The sequence below is a fragment of the Scardinius erythrophthalmus genome (assembly GCF_964197995.2).
Source record: "Scardinius erythrophthalmus genome assembly, chromosome: 9".
Taxonomy (NCBI): Eukaryota; Metazoa; Chordata; class Actinopteri; order Cypriniformes; family Leuciscidae; genus Scardinius; species Scardinius erythrophthalmus.
In genome coordinates this window covers 8,743,860-8,762,115 of record NC_138229.1, presented here as the reverse complement: position 1 = coordinate 8,762,115, position 18,256 = coordinate 8,743,860, and the positions used below count along the sequence as shown (strand labels likewise).

General features: G+C 37.9%; 1 protein-coding gene across 1 annotated transcript; it reads left to right on the top strand.

Moving 5' to 3' along the window:
• Positions 1 to 825: 825 nt before the first annotated feature.
• Positions 826 to 18,229, top strand: nlrp1 (NLR family pyrin domain containing 1; the record flags this gene model as incomplete). The annotated part of the gene is made up of 9 exons (XM_081375602.1): positions 826 to 1,389; positions 8,654 to 10,470; positions 10,955 to 11,032; positions 11,110 to 11,184; positions 14,410 to 14,553; positions 14,642 to 14,797; positions 15,010 to 15,099; positions 16,822 to 16,932; positions 17,029 to 18,229. 9 exons carry the CDS (start codon positions 826 to 828, stop codon positions 18,227 to 18,229), a joined length of 4,236 nt encoding a protein of 1,411 aa, XP_081231728.1.
• Between the last annotated feature and the right edge of the window lie 27 nt (positions 18,230 to 18,256).

The following is an 18,256-nucleotide window of genomic DNA, read 5'->3' as shown; positions in this document are numbered from 1 at the left end:
AAACTTACTTAGTTTGAATTATTGTTTTGTTGACTTCTAAGTGACATGTCATGTGTCAGAGTGAGTGTCTAGCAGGCGTATGATGTTCTGTCATGGCTGATAGGGTTGGGGACGGCTGCAACAAGTTATAAATTGCATGTTTAATAAAAGTTTGTTGCATTGCAAATTGTTCAATTCTTCCTGTCTGACATTGAAATATGGAGGGATTGAATAGCATCTGTAATTCCTGCACACTGAATCTATGTAGGCCTATGTTCTACACATAAACAAACAAAACTCAATAACTGTTATTTGATAAATATGACTAAATAAATAAATTATAGGCTACAATAATATTATTGAAATAAATAATACTATAATATTATAGTAGGCCTAAAACAGTTAATATTTTCAGAATTCTATGCTCATTGATACAAAAAGCTCAAGTTAATTAGTGAAATTTAAGGTATTTTTAACATGTTGCAACCGTCCCTGGGTTGTGTTGCAACTGTCCCCTTGGTTGGGGTCAGTTGCAACATCTGGCTTCTTCCATTCAAATAAATACTGTGAGCGATATGTCATATATAATCATATTTAAATGGTATGGGTAATTAGCAGACAGATGCAAGTTTAATATATACAAATTTGCATGGTCTAGTCCAAATAGTCTCTGGCGTGTATCACAGTTTGCTTTGCCGTTTGCTAGACGTGATTGGCAAACGGTTTGCCAGAATATACCCTGACCTTACTGGGACTTTCACTTTTATTTAAGAATAAAGCATGTTAGCTGGAATGGTTGACTGTTACGCTGTTTAGGCTGTTGTGTGTATTTGTGTTTGCAGAAAAATGGCAGAAGCCAGTATTTCTGTGGCTGAGGATCAGGTCATCTGTCCAATCTGTCTGGATCTACTGAAGGAACCAGTGACCATTCCCTGTGGACACAGTTACTGTATGCGCTGTATTACAGACTACTGGAATAAAGAAGATCAGAAGAGAATCTACAGCTGCCCTCAGTGCAGACAGACCTTCACTCCAAGACCTGTTTTAGGGGAAAACACCATGCAAGCGCTGGAGAAACTCAAGACGACAAAACTACAAGCTACTCGTACTGTTTGGTGTGAGTGTAACGTCTGTACTGGGGACAAAAACAAAGCCATCAAGTCTTGTCTGGTGTGTCTGAAATCTTACTGTCAAATTCACCTCAAAGAACATGACCGTTTCTTTCAAGATGAGAGACACGAAGTAACAGATGCCAATGAACGACTGCAGGAGATGATCTGCTCTCAACATAATAAACCACTGGAATATTTCTGTTGGACTGACCTGCAGTTTATCTGTTACCTGTGTATAATGGGCAAGCACAAAAAACACAAGACTGTATCAGCTGAAGTGCAGAGGAGTGAGAACCAGGTAAGCAGTTGGGGTTATGCTAATGATAACAGTAACACCTAAACACGTCAAAACAACAAGAAATATTTTGACACCACAATTTTTTGACAACAAAAATGACACCACAATTCTGACACCTTTTGAAGATCAGATTTCTTTTTCTAACATTTAAACTTAGAGCACAGTATTAGAACACCCTTTGATTTTATGAATACACAAAAATGACAGCTTAATGATTGTTTATATTTTGTGCATTTATTTGAAGACTGCATGTAGGCCTACCATTTTTGACACGTGTTACCTTACTTCTTTGGCAATATTAAAGGTTTTTATGAAATATTATTTCTAATTTTTTCAGCACATGTAGTCAGAGTTACAGAAAATAATAATAATAGTGCAACAAAAAAGGAGATTATGTTTTATTTATTTGAATCTGGTTTGTTAAAAATATGCTTGAATGATGTTAGTTCATCTGCGCTACCATGTGTTTGCTTTAACAATGAAAATATTTGAAAAACCTGTTAAAATCAAGTAATGATGCACTCCTTTAAATCTTAATGTTGAGTGCATCAGAATTAAATGGATGTAAAATTGTTATCTTATCACATGTGACATTTTATTTAACATGACACGTTAAGACAGTGACACCAATGACACAATGAATCACCAATAACACACATAAGACCAAAGATCATTATTCTTTAACTAAGTAGATGAGACTAAATTGTTACATTTGGTATACAATCTAAATGAATAGCTTCGAATAAAGTTTATCTATAAATGGGTGTCACGGGGGGTTCTCCCATAAGAAAAGAAACACCAGTGACAGTAACACCAGTTTCATTTCCCATAAGACCATTTTCATGAAAAATACCACATCTTGTCAATCATGGTATACTAACTAAATGAAGTTGTTTATTCCATAAGTATTCTAGTTAATTTTTTTATTTTAATTTTTTACAACTCCCTAACAGTAAAGTAGGTCATACCAGTGAGTTCAACTAAAGCTTCATATGAAATCATGAGATAAATGAGAAGATTTTTGATAACTGAAAAGAGGCCATGGGCCTTTCTTCATAGATATTCATGAATTTGGAAGAAGGAAATCGAGTGATGTCATCAGTATGATATTTATTTTAAAATATTAGATTTTTGTTTAACGGTAGTCTAAATTCTGAATAAACCATATTACGTCTGTAAGATTCTTTGAGGTGTGAAAATTGGATCGCGGTTAAACAAAAACAAATAAACATATATTGCAAGAAACACCGAGATAATGTCGAGTAACACAAAAACAGAGACAAAACTCGATACATTACAATATCATTCTACAAATAGTGGTTTTGCTGTAACACAATGGTCTTTTCAATACATGTTGGCGTTGTGTAACACATATATGGATATAATACACAGCATTCAGAGTTATTAAATCAAGCAAATTAATGTGAATACTGTCGTATATGAACAAATAGAAGACGAGAAGACCTCGAGTTCACTGACATAATCATTTGGTATTCTGCTGATGAGGGACAAAACTGTTTTTTTCCCTTAAAGAAGCACAAACTATTTGTATTGTTGCTGTTTTTTTGTTTTGTTTTTTGTTTTTTAAATTAATTCGCCTTTGCATAAATTACTACTTATTGGATGTTAAACCCCACGGGGTATAATTTAAAATGTATGTTTGTCAAAAGAAAAATCATCTGTATTTTAAAACACTGCTTTTCTTAAAAACATTGTGTCAGACGTATTTGGTAGCATTATTCACTTGTTTCATCGTGTGTTAACTCTATATTTATAAGTAGGCTACATTTATAACACAAAAATAACCTGTTAATGGCTTTGTGGCAGAACACACCAAGTGAAGCTATGATTGTATTTAACTTTTTTACTCTAACTTTAAAGCTAGATTTGAAAAGTATAATACAAAACATACAGTCTTTGTTTTGGGGGGATATTTGGAAACTTACATACGCTGTGTTTTCACCGATTGACGTGAGCCGTTGACCATCTTTAATGGTGTCATTGTGTGAGGAACTTTTTGGAGTATTGCAACAGCTATTTCTTAAAAATATTGCGTCATGCATATTTATCATATTTTTTACTTTATATTTGCTAGGAAATGAATTAAAATTGAAACTTTGTAGACATAAGAAAAGTACATTTTATAAAAGAAAAAGTAATTAATGACATTGTGTCAGAACACAACAAAAAGTGTAATACAAACTGTATACACTATTTGATTTTGGTAGGGAACACTGGAAACTTGTGTCTTTTAGCTTAATCTATGGTTTTAAGGGAAATTAAATATTCTCGGGATCCCCACGGACCCCTGAAGTTATGACTTCTGAAGACCTTAAAATGAGTACAATTAAATATCCACTCAAGACAACTTTACTTATGCTGCGTCATGGACTACAGAGGCGTATGTGTGCTGATTTTCTAAAAGATACACTGTAAACCATAACGCTCAAAATAATTAATTGGTTGAGCAGGGCCAACTTAAATTATACAAATTAGTTCAATCAAATGAACTTTTATGAGTATCTAGAACTTTCTTTTCTTTTGAGTTCACAAAACTTACACATTTTAATTATGTTGAATTGTTTAATTGTTTTGAGTTCTATGAACTAATTTAGACAAACTTAAATTTAACTGAAACTGGGCTGGGATCTCTATTCCCCCGCATGCTTTGCCATGACACTTAAAAGGGAGAGTAAATGTTAAAATTGTTTTGTACCAGATTAATGTTAAGTGGGAGATTTAGTATTGTTTAATGTTTTGTTGTGCTAGTTTAGAAAAGTTTCTGGTATTTTGTTTATATGGGTTTTACCACCATTGTGACGAGTGGAGCATGAGCTTGGTTTGAGAACAGTGAATTAACACTTTAGAACCTAAAGCTACAATTGGTGATTTTCACATTATTTGTTTTTGACTGTAAAATTCTAAAACAATGTGCTCTCTTCAAGTGTAAGGTGTCATTTTTTTTCAGAAAAAAAATTACAGTTATTGGCCATTAGTGTGTGTGTGTGGTGAGTTTGTAAATAGAATTTAAATAGACAAAAATAATAGAAACGTGAATAAATGTACAGATTTTCATTTAGAAAAAATCTTTAAAAAAAATCCCGATCAAAAGAAACTAACACTTTAAAGTGGAAAATCTAATTATAATGCATATATAGCCAGCAAGTATTCTTTTTGACACTGGGTTGCACGGTTTTCATTTAGGATACTTTTTCATACACGCACGCATATACAAATACATAACGTTACATACGCACGCCCCCCACATGCTAAGATAGCATACGTGAAAGAGTATTCTGCAATCAAAAATCATCCCACACGAATACATCATGCTGGTGTGTGTCGGTGGACAAAATACTGTTTGAATATCTTTGGATAAATAAGATCTAAGATGACTAAGCACAGTTTTTGCTTTAAAATTGTAAAGTTTTGAACAGATGCTGTTATGCTGTCTGCACACATACCATATAGGGCTTCATAAAACCCCCATATTTGGACATATCCAGTCATAAACATATGCCATAAAACTATAAATCAAGTCATAAATCAAAAGTGACACATGGTCCCTTATATCAACTACTGTAAGAAATTGTAGTCGCCCTCGACCCAGATTCCACTACAAACTATATTTTAGAATGAGCTCATCCCCAAAATGGCGTAATTATCATAGAGATAAAAGAAAGTCAAGTTATATTGTTTCTTTACCATTTGGGTTGATCACATCCTGAGCAAATGGTCATTATCAATTGTAGAATGGGAATGGGTGTAGGAAACAGAGAACCTTCTCAGACAATGGGGTGTCACAACTTCATTAACATACAGATCACAGCTGTTGCAACAAGAGCAACTTCATTTACATTAAGAGTGGTAAAACTGTAACGGGATAAAAGGTTTGAGATTTGGATGTTCTGGGTTCATTCTGACGCCTGTGAACCCAAGGTGCTTCGCGTACCTTGCCACTGCTATGCTGTAATAAACTTCATTTTTGAGATTAAGTCTGCATATTTTTTTCTTACACTACTTATGTTCCCTAAGACTACAAATGAGAGCTTTTCAGTGTTGTTAGGGATGTTGTGAGACGATGCTGAGTATTGTGATGCTCTTATTAAATAATGGTGAATTTCACTGCATTTAAACAGACACAGTGTAAACGTGCTCTTTATGAACCATCCCAAGTTCTGTTTTTAATCTCTGGAAAAACATTTATTTAAAAAAGAAAGGAAATTGTTCTGAAATATTTTTCTTCATGTTCATGTTTCCAGTCTCTCTCTGCAGACCTGGTACCTGCAGACCAGCACACTGAAGAAATAGTAAATGCATTGAGAAATATATCGGATGGTGACGTATCAGGTAATAAACAGAAGAGATCATTTTACTTACTGTTACATTGCGGTACATAATGTTCACTGTTACAAAAGGAGTCTTGCATTATGTAATAGTGTATGAAAACAGAAATGACATTAGGGATTTACAGTTCATCATACACTGTAAAAAGAAAAAAGGATAACAGATACCTGGCAGAAAATTACCAGGACATTATCCAGTAATTTTACGGACATTTACGTTAACCTTAAACCCACAATGCAATGAAATTCAAAATTCAAAATACAGGTAAAACACCTCTACAAAATAAACAGGGAAAATTCTGTCAAATTAATACAGTACATTCTGCCCTATTTTTACAGATTGTTTTTAGAGTTATACCGCGATTAACCAATGATGAAAGTGTTATTTACAGCATGTCATTTAGTTGTGCCACTGTTGTGTCAAAAGTTCCTGTTAACAAAGTGTTTTTGTACTAATTGAGAATTTTGCTTATTAACAGGAGTGTAAAAAGGGATATACAACAAATCATACAACAGATGCACAACAAAGTCATTTTCCAAGTTTTATATGCATGTCCTCTATTATGGGGCGCCGTTTGTAAAGAGGCTCACGCTGAAAATAACAGCAACATTTTGTCACATTTAGCTTCAAACAATGTTTAAAAAACTGGTATGAATTTTTGACGGTCACTTTTTACCACATTTACAATAATATTTGTCAACTTAGAGATATTTTAAATAGTTAAATCTAAATATTAAATGTTACACCTAAATGTTAAATGTTAAATCTAAATGCTAAATCTAAATCTAAATGTTAAATCTAAATCTAAATGTTAAATATAAATATAAATATAAATGTTAAATCTAAATGTTAAATGTTAAATCTAAATCTAAATGTTAAATCTAAATATTAAATCTAAATCTAAATGTTAAATCTAAATGTTAAATCTAAATCTAAATGTTAAATCTAAATGTTAAATCTAAATGTTAAATCTAAATCTAAATCTAAATGTTGAATCTAAATATAAATGTTAAATCTAAATGTTAAATCTAAATCTAAATCTAAATGTTGAATCTAAATCTAAATGTTAAATCTAAATCTAAATGTTGAATCTAAATGTTTGGGTTGAAACTAAATATTTAACTAATATGCAAATTCAAAAAGCCGGTAACAGGAAGTGCCAAAATAAAAGCTCGAGGTGGTCAGTGTGTGTTTATAGCATGGTTTATAGTGTCAAATAACGAATAAAAACCATCTCATCCGAGGAAATGGACTCTTGGACATAGATTATCGTGATAATAACTACCTAAAATAATAAACACGTTTGGAGAAACTGTATTTGAAGAGTTGGCTAGTGTCACTTTTATGAAAAGTGCGGGACTTATGACCTGTAGCCATAATAGCCAGCCACTAGGGGGCTCACTTTGACTGAATGTCATGTCATTACTCTCATCACGAAACTCTACAGTTTCTCCAAACGTGTTTATTATTTTAGGAAGTTATTATCGTTATATTATAGTTATTATTATGAGATGGTTTTTATTCATTATTTGACCATTATTAAACCATGCTATAAACACACACTGACCACCTCGAGCTTTTATTTTGCCACTTCCGGCATTTTGAATTTGCATATTAGTTAAATATTTAGTTTCACCCAAAACATTTAGATTCAACATTTAGATTTAGATTTAGATTTAACATTTAGATTTAGATTTAACATTTATATTTAACATTTAGATTTAGATTTAATATTTAGATTTAACATTTAGATTTAGATTTAACATTTAACATTTAGATTTAACATTTAGATTTAGATTTAATATTTAGATTTAACATTTAGATTTAACATTTAGATTTAACATTTAGATTTAGATTTAATATTTAGATTTAACATTTAGATTTAGATTTAACATTTAACATTTAGATTTAACATTTAGATTTAGATTTAACATTTAGATTTAGATTTAACATTTAGATTTAGATTTAGCATTTAGATTTAATATTTAACATTTAGGTGTAACATTTAATATTTAGATTTAACTATTTAAAATATCTCTAAGTTGACAAATATTGTTGTAAATGTGGTAAAAAGTGACCATCAAAAATTCATACCAGTTTTTTTTAACATTGTTTGAAGCTAAATGTGACAAAATGTTGCTGTTATTTTCAGCGTGAGCCGCTTTACAAACGGCGCCCCATACTCTATGACCTGTAAATAACCAAAACTACAATTTTAAACTGGTTCATATGCATATATTTTACCTTGACTCGATGCCTATAGAATCCTTTGGTTTTTAATATTTTTATTAAAGTGATAGCCTAAAGGTATTTTTCAGCACATGTTATTTTAACTTCTAATGCATTTCATGATTACAGGTCCTTGTTTGTAATTTCTGTTTTTATTAATTTAAACTTGTTTTTGTTTCACGTTTTCTGTTGCTTATAAAATCGTGGATCCAAAAGACAAGTCTTCATTCATTAAGGCAAGTTTATTTATATAGCACATTTCATACACTATGGTAATTCAAAGTACATTACACAGAAAGGAATAAAAATAATCACAAAATAAAGCACGGAAAATTAAAACAGTTATACAAGGAATTAAAAGAGATATAAAGAAGATACAGTTAAGGAATTAAAAGAGTAAAAAGATGATGCATATAAACTTCTCAAGTGGATAAAACATGGACTTTGAGTGAACCCTTAGTATTTCTAGCTGATGTGATCCTAATGATCTGAGTGATCTGTTTATATTCAGCGAGCATATCTACAATAGGCCATTGAGTGATTTAAATTCCAGTAATAATACTTTAAAATCAATCCTAATGTGAATGGGTTACCATACTTGGCCATCACATGTCACTTTCACTTTTCACTTTCAATGTAAAGACCTGAGGATTGGTGTGATATGTTCCTATTTTCTGGTTCTGCTCAGAATCTTGGCAGCAGCGTTCTGCAGAAACTGTCTTATGGTCTTTTTGGGAAGGCCAGTGAGGAGCCCATGACAACAATCCATTTTGCTGTTGATGAAAGCATGAACAGCTTTAACATATTTAAGTTTGTGACAATATCTAACTTTGAACGTGTGGAACTGGCCGCCCATTACACTGAACCAGTGATCATTCAGAGGAGCAAAGAGCAGACTGAGAAATACTGTCAAGATTATGTAAGGTCTGCTCACACTTCTGGAACAAAAACATCATCTCAACTGTTATCAAATGACAAGAATCACAGCATCAGAATAGACCAGCTGTTCAGTCCCGACAGTGACGGAAACACACCGAAATCTGTGATTCTCTGTGGTGATTCTGGAAGAGGTAAATCCTTCACGTTACAGAAGATCATGTTGGACTGGGCTTCTGGAGAACTTTACTCTGAACACTTTTATCAAATTTTTCTGTTGAAGAGTGACGAGCTGAAATGTATTTCTGAGGAGATGAGCTTGATTGAGCTCTTGAGCTGGAGTTGCAGTTTAACATCTGATCAGATCTCACAGATACTAGAGTTAACACCAGAGAAGGTCCTCTTCCTCATTGATGGAATGGATGAGTTCTCATTTAATCCACACATTCAAATATTATCGCCTACTCATCCATACCAGAAAGCCCCAATTATGGACATCCTTAATTGCTTACTGAGGGATCTCTTACTGTTGGGGTCATCTGTGATTGCCACCACTAGATATACAGCTGCTGCAGAATTAAGCAATCTCCTCAAAGGACCTCAGCGTTTCACTGAGATTGTGGGCTTCTCTGAGAGAGGGGTGCAGGAGTACTTCCACAAGTTCTTTCAGGATGAGCAACTCTTCAAGAAAACATATGAAAGTGTGAAAGCAAATGAAGGCCTCCTGACGACTTGCTCTGTGCCTTTGCTGTGTTGGATGGTCTGTTTTTGTCTGAAGAAGCACATTACAGATGGTGATCATGTGATGGCAGAACTAAAGACAACCACCTCCATATATGTTCACTTTGTGTCCACTCTACTGAAGCATCATGGCCAGAGTCATTCTGTCCTCACCATGCTGAGGAGTCTGGGTCAGCTGGCAGAGAGAGGAATACAGAATCAGCAAGTCTTTTTTGATGAAAAGAGTGTGGCTGTGACTGGCCAAGGTCCTGCTAATGCTCTGTTCTTTTATAAAGATGATCTTAAAGGAAAAGAAAAACATGAACCATTTTTCAAGTTTATCCATTTCAGCTTTCAGGAGTTCTTCACTGCTCTTTATTATGTCTTGCTGGATGAAGAAGAGTCTTGTTGGAAAGTCAGTGAGCTGTTTAACTTGATGGAATCAGACACTATAATTTACAGATCATCTCCAATTTTCCGAGGTAGACTATCAAATCCCATCCCTTCAGTCATGATGTTTCTCTGTGGTCTCTATAACGAGAAGGTGAGCAGCCAACTCTTTGAAAAGATAAATTGGACTGTTCCTCACAACATAAAACTAAAGAAAAGTGAACTAAAGAAAAAGCTGATAAAAAGGATTCATGCAATGACACGCCAGTACGGATTTGAGTTGTTTGCTCTCCACTGTCTGTTCGAGCTCCAGGATGAGGAGTTTGTCAGGAAAGCTCTGGAAACTCACAGCTTCATGGATCTGTCTAACATTTCCCTGAGGAGCACAGACTGTTGGGCGCTGCTGTACTGTCTACAGTTCTGTCCACACATCAGAGAACTGAACCTCATGTACTGTGATTTAACAGCTGATAAACTCAAGATTCTTCAGCCAGCACTGTGTATGTGTCAGACTCTGAGGTCAGTGTGATGCATGATTGTTTTTGTTGTTGTTGTTAATTTGGATAAATTGTTTAATTTTACAGCATTTTCAATGATTAGGATTCAAGTGTACACACACTTGTATTCAAGAAAATTTACTTGACATTTTTAAGGATAATTAATTAATTCAGACAAATTGATGAAAAAACATATGAAATAAACATGAATAGAGTGATGACATTTCTTTGCACATGCATTTTTAACTACATTTTATAAAACATTTGTATGGAGCCCTGCCCATGACATGCAAGAATAAAAAGTAAATCGTGCGCACAAATTAGCCGGGGCTCTGTAACATGTGCGGGGCTCTGTAATTTTTCACTTTCTTCATGGACACTTTTAATTGCCATATATTCGCCATACTTTTATGTGGCCCATATATCACGAATATGTCAAGGCTTACTTTAATAAAACATTATGTAACACATTTAATATTATAAATGATTTTTGTTTTTGACTTCAGGTTTTCAGTGGAGCATTTGTCAGAAGTTGGAGATTTGATCCAGATTCTCGGGGAATCAAAAATCTTGAGAGAACTGAAGTAAATTACTTTCATAATCATTGCCATTTTAAATGACTAGTTGTTTAAACAAGGTATCTGTTCTTCTGACTTGGTAGAGTTCAAGAGGATGAATACAGCGCTGAGAGTCTCAGATGGACGCTTGACCTGTCAGTCACTCGTGGAGATGTCTTGTAAGAATCTATTGCACATACTGTAATCTTTCTTATCAAGATGGTATAATTTATATACCATACCATACCATCTTCTTCTGCTTATCCGGGCCGGGTCGGGGGGCAGCAGTCTAAGCAGAGATGCCCAGATTTCCTTCTCCCTAGACACTTCCTCCAGCTCTTCCGGGGGGACACCGAGGTGTTCCCAGGCCAGCCGGGAGACATAGTCCCTCCAGCGTGTCCTAGGTCTTCCCCCGGGGTCTCCTCCCAGTGGGACGCGCCCGGAACACCTTCCCGGGAAGGCGTCCAGGAGGCATCCGGCACAGATGCCCGAGCCACCTCAACTGACCCCTCTCGATGTGGAGGAGCAGCGGCTCTACTCTGAGCTCCTCCCGAGTGACCGAGCATCTCACCCTATCTCTAAGGGATCGCCCAGCCACCCTGCGGAGAAAGCTCATTTCGGCCGCCTGTATCCGGGATCTTGTCCTTTTGGTCATATCCCACAGTTCATGACCATACTGCCCTACAAAGGCTAAGAGCAGTATCTTCAATTTTTCAAAAAAAATTTTTTTGCACAAATAAAAAGTGCAGGATCTGCTCTTCAATCTGTTAAAATTTCATATGGCTACCTAATAAATTTCTTATATAAATTGACATTTTTAGTTGCAGTATTGTATTGAAAAGTAGGGTGAAACCAAGGCAGAATGCAGTATCTGCCCGTACTGCCTTGGTTTCACTATGATACTGCAGTTTGCCTTTGTGTCAGCATGAACATTGTTGCAGCTAGCTAAGTGGCATGAGTCAGGTTTTATAGCATACAGTATGTTATAAAACCTCTCTCAGAGAAGAAAGGAACTGTCAAAATGGCTTCACTTTTACGTGGAAAAATGCTGGTGAAACTTGCCTTAAACAAGTCACCAAAAATTGTTAAGTTTTAAACCTCTTAACCTTTTTATTGTTGTCAATTTTGTCTGTTTAGCTCTTTCTAGCTAGCATTAGCTTTTTTTACAACATTGGGATAGCAACCATACCTTGGGGAATACCTTAGAGAAATAACCTTAAAGGTCAAAATTAATCTGTAATACTGACAGCTAGTGTTTAAAATAGTTACTGCAGTACAAATTCAAAATACTGGAGAGAGTCGTCTCCCCTACCCCCTTCTCTCCAGACTCACGGTAATAAAAAATTATTTGATTTATGATTTATGATTTATGATATAAGCAAGTGATTATGATGACTTGCTACACTTACTGCTATTTGTTATTGTATGGCCATGTAAGTATACGCAGTAATGCAAAGGCAAAGCGCAGTATAGCCTATAAAACTACCAAATTTTTGCCTGACTGTCAAAAAACTAAATGTTTAATATTCACCTCCCTCTGATCTATCTAATTGTACCCTTTGTTGTTAAATTTAATTGGATGCTTATATTTGGTGTAAGAAAAACACAAAAAGCTGTTTTTCTCAGTTTGGTGTTTTTGCTGATACTGCTCTTAGCCTTTGTAGGGCAGCATAGGTGAGAGTAGGAATGTAGATTGACCGGTAAATCGAGAGCTTCGCCTTGCGGCTCAGCTCTTTCTTTACCACGACAGACCGGTACATCGACCGCATTACTGCAGAAGCTGCACCAATCCGTCTGTCAATCTCTCGTTCCATCCTTCCCTCACTCGTGAACAAAACCCCAAGATGCTCAAACTCCTCCACTTGAGGCAGGAACTCTCCACCAACCTGAAGTGGGCAAACCACCCTTTTCCGACTGAGGACCATGGCCTCGGATTTGGAGGTGCTGATTCTCATCCCAGCCACTTCACACTCAGCTGCAAACCGTCCCAGTGCATGCTGAAGTGCCTGGCTTGAAGGGGCCAACACGACAACATCATCCGCAAGCTGTGCGTAGAGGTGATCCCGACTATCTCTAGTTGGAACCTCTCAACCTCACGCACAATCTCAGGCTCCTTCCCCACCAGCGAGGTGACGTTCCACGTCCCTAGAGCTAGTTTCCGTGTCCAGGGATCGGGTTGTCCAGGCCCCCGCCTTCGACTGCCGCCCGATCCTCTAAGCACCTGCCCCTTACGGTCCCTCCTGTAGGTGGTGAGCCCACGGGAAGGCGGCCCCACGTCGCTCCTTTGGGCTGAGCCCGGCCGGACCCCGGGGAGGCCCGGCCACCAGACGCTCGCATACGAACCCCAACCCCGGGCCTGGCTCCAGGGTGGGGCCCCGGCTGCGCCATACCGGGCGACGTCACGGTCCTCGATTTATTATTACTCATAAAGTTTTTTTTTTTAAACCACTCTTAAGGCAGGCGTACACGGTGCGAGTTCGGACCAGGATCGGACACTCGGGAGGTTGTGAGATATTGCACACGTTGCGAGTCAGTTTAACTCATAATCGCGTCAAAGCAGCTGGTACACGGCACGACTGTCCTGCACGAATTTTATCCCGAGCCGTCAGCAATCATGTGGGCTTTTGCGCTAAACACAGAGACCGTCAATGTTGCATGCGGGCAAAGCTTCAGATAGAAAAAAATGACAGAAATGTGTGTGCAAATGATTTTTTGAAAAGCAGAGAACAGTAGCCTTTCAACATACAAACTTGAGAGAGAGAGAGAGAGAGAGAGAGAGAGAGAGAGGGTGGGTGTGTGTGTGTGTGTGTGTGAGAGAGAGAGAGAGAGAGAGAGAGAGAGAGAGAGAGAGAGAGAGAGAGAGAGAGAGAGAGAGAGAAAGAGAGAGAGAGACAGTGTATGCGCACCTGTATGGTTGCTGCCACTGAGGTATCCCCACGTGGTTGTGTATGATTTGGTAATAGGGGACAGCTGGTGAAAATCGGGCCGACTCCCCGAATTTTTTAAACATGTTTAAAAATGATCGGGAGGTCGGGGCGGTGCTCATAACGTGCTCGGCGCGGCTCGTAATTCCTCTTACACGCTGCGAGCCACGACCATGCGAGCATCACCGATTCCACTCGATTTCTCCCGAGTGAAAAAAATCATCTGCGAGCTCGTAAAAACAGCAAAAATCGCACCGTGTACGCCCGCCTTTAGTCTGACCCGTCGCCTACTAGGACCTGTTTGCCTTGGTAGACCCTACCAGGGGCATATAGCCCCGGACAACATAGCTCCTAGGGTCATTCGGGTACTCGTTAAGGTGGCAGTTCAAGGAGGGGGGTATAATTTATATTTCAGAGTATATTCACGGTGAGTGTATGATGCTGTTATCAAATGTTCCTCTGTGCCTCTGTCTGTTTCAGGTTGTCTTTGAGTTCCTCAGAGAAGAATCCATCATTTCCAGCAGTCTTCAACATCAGTCTTACATGTTCACACTCAGAGATATCCGGCACTGACTGGACACTCTTCTTACAGACACTCAGCAAGGCTGGAAAACTGGCACAAGAGTAAGAAAAATATTCGCTTTGCCATTATATATCGCATCAGTAGCTTTACTGTTATTCAAACATGTTGTGGAAAAATATATTTTTGCAGCTCTTCAGCTCTTGAGGATCATGTCAGTTTGCTTCTGTCTTCATTTCACTCTGTGGGTTTGAAGAAGTTGGATCTGAAGGCGTTCAGTCTGAATGAGAGCTGGGCTTCTGGGATCATTTCCCTCGTCCAGACCTGCACCAGTCTACAGGAGCTCAGGTACGAGGATTTGCATGAGCAAATGATAACTGACTGAACGGAATGTTATTTATTGGACAAACTATAAATCTGTGTAGCCATTATAGATTTGTTCATCATAAATAATACTTTAAACTCTCCCGCATAATACTTTAAAAAGTCATTAACTAAATTATAGCATGTATTGTGGAGAATTTTTGCTTATTACTTATTGTGTTACTGCAATATTGTAGTGTCAGTGTCACTGGATTGCTTTTGGAGGAGGGACTCGTATTACTGAAGAAATCACTGATGGATCCACACTGCACTGTGACCATTGAAGGGTTTGTGCATTTGACTTTATCCAATGATGAATAAGGAAGCTCACTTTATTTCATTTTAATCACAAAAAAGGTGAATTGCTTATACAAAGTAGATCGATTATTAATTATTGAGTATAAAATCTACGAAACTTCCATTACTGAGAATATCTAATATCTAATTTTTGAAATGTTATTCCATTTAGTAGATATGTGCCTAAATAAATAGTACAATATTACAGTATTTTATATTTGTAATTTATTATGACCGCCGCTAGCGTAGCTAGCGAAAGCGGTCATATAGGGATTATCAATTTTTTTTTTTTTTTTTTTTATCATCTAACTGAATTTTTCGTCAACGATACCAGGGACACCGAAACACCGGGGAACATGAAATTTGGTGGGCATGTAGCCCCACTAGACTTTTACGGAAAAATTTCGTTTGGTCCCCAGGGGCCACTCCCCCACCCGCGCTGGGCCCCCCCAAACCCAAAAAATGCAGTTTTTTTCTAAATAACTACCTAAACCGTGGCACCGAGGATGAAGAAATATTTATGGTATGTTGGTCTACTAGACTTTTACAGAAAAATTTCGTTTGGTCCCCGGGGGCCACTCCCCCCCCCGCGCTGGGCCCCCCGTGAATTTTTCGTCAACGATACTAGGGACACCGAAACACCGGGGAACATGAAATTTGGTGGGCATGTAGCCCCACTAGACTTTTACGGAAAAATTTCGTTTGGTCCCGGGGGCCACTCAACACCCCCCCCCCCCCGCGCTGGGCCCCCCGTGAATTTTTCGTCAACGATACCAGGGACACCGAAACACCGGGGAACATGAAATTTGGTGGGCATGTAGCCCCACTAGACTTTTACAGAAAAATTTTGTTTGGTCCCCGGGGGCCACTTCCCCCCTGCACTGGGCCCCCTGAAACCCCAAAAATGCAGTTTTTCCTAAATAACTACCTGAACCGTGGCACCGAGGATGAAGACATTTTTATGGTATGTTGGTCTTAAGGGCCCACATCAATCTAGCCCATAATCACTCATTTGTGATTTGCGCCCCTCCCATAAAAAATGAAAATGCAATATTATTCTGCTTTAATCACCCCTATCTTCAGTTGAGATGTTCAGAACTGCACCATATTTCATGTGTATGATTAACTTGACATCCTCTGGGGGTATGCTAAGTTTCGTAGAATTTTATCCATGGGGGGGGGGGGGGGGGTCTAAAATAAATTCATTTATGTGCACATTTAGTGACTGTACACTCATCGGCCTGTAGATGGTGGTGTTGAGCGAAGGGTTGCTGGTTTAGGATGATACTGTCACACACACACACACACACACATGCAGGAATACAAACAAACGCAAGCATGCACAGACACTGACATCCACACGCACAGACACACACCCATACACACACATACAAATCCACATGCACAGACACACACACACACGCGCACACACATGTACGCACGCATACATACACGCACAGACACACACACACGCACAGACACACACACACACAGACACACACATACACAAACACACACACACAGACAGACATGCACATACTACTACTTTTTTTAGGTATACATAAACATGCAATACAGCCAAATTGCTCCACGTCATTTATTTTTGTGGAAAGCCAGTGAAGGCCTGAGCGGCGGTCATATTTTATACCGCCATGCGGTACATCTAGTTTAGCATCTTTTTATTTATTCTGGTTTCCTCAATGTCTATAAAGGAGGAAGTGCAGTAAACTCACTGACCAGTGCACAGAAGAGGACTGGAGTCACAGCTGTAACGAGAAAGTGAAGATTCACTTCAAACCAAAGGTTTTGGAAGAGCTGAAAGAGTGAGTTTATTATTATTTTAAACAAAAAAATTTTTTTGTATGTCGATCTTTCATACATTGGTCAATTCATTTATCATTATCATCTCTGTTCTCTAGGCTGAACATCTCTGCGCCTGAACCTTCTGAAATGAATCTTCACTGTCAGTCTTGTGTTCACATTGTCGACTGTGATCAGTGGGTTCAGGTGGAGCCGTCAGTCTGTACAGATGAAGGAGGGTCAAAGTTCAGGATCAGCACTCAGGCGGGTCGATTCGAGTGCAGCAGGACCAGAATGCGATGGGTCTGTGCTGGTGACGTCACTCTCCAGTATTGTGCAGTGGATGGACGTTTCCTCAGTGAAGAGCTGGAGAGGCTTCAGTGTGAGCGAATTGGTCCAGTGATCGATGTGACCGTGATCTCAGGGAAACTGGAGGAGGCCCATCTGCCTCATTACGCCTGTTTAGCAGAGTCTGACCCCTCTCTCAAAGATGCTGTGAAGCTCCTCAGTGTTGAAAATGAGGGAATAACCTTGGAATCAGTGGAATTGACCCGTTTTCATGTCAGAATACTCCAACCATATTTTTCTCCTAAAACAGTGCTTATGAAACTAGGGATTGCAGTGAAAGTGCACTGTGATCTACTTATCTTCATGACAAAAAAGAACCCCATCATTCTCCATGTGTATTTTTTTCCATCAGATTCTGTTTTTGCAAAAAAAATTAAAACAGAGGAAAAGCCAAGTCATCAAATCAAGTGTTCAAGACCTGAAACCCCACTGCAGATGATGAAAAAACACAGTCTTGAGATTCCTGGTGCTTCTGTCCAACCGAAAGAGATCAAGCTAAGAGGTGACATCGAGCCAAACTTCTTTCAGGTCAAACAAACTCTGGTCGATGACATCAATATGACTCTCAGCCGAGTGGATGATCAGAAACCAGTATGGACTGCAACAATTTGGAAAGAATTAACCAACATCGATCCAAACAAAGCTGAGTCTAGTTGGTTTCAAAATGTACAACATAAGACTCCACAAGTGGCAGTCAACTTTGATAAAGCTCAGTTTTTTGATAGAAATTGGAGTGGTCTTATCAGAAGCGTTAAGAATGTGAAAACCATTGCAGACGAACTGCTTCAGAAACAAATCATTCATGAGGAAATATATTCTGAAATCACACATCCGACTTCAACCGAAGAAGAAAGCATGAGAAAGATCTGCAGCATTGTGCGTAAAGGCAGTGTTGCTGTGAAGGAAATTTTAATCTCTGTTCTTCTTGAAGAAAATCCCAACCTTTTAAATCATCTGCCTTTATCAGACTAAACTCATTTTCTAGATGACTGTACATGT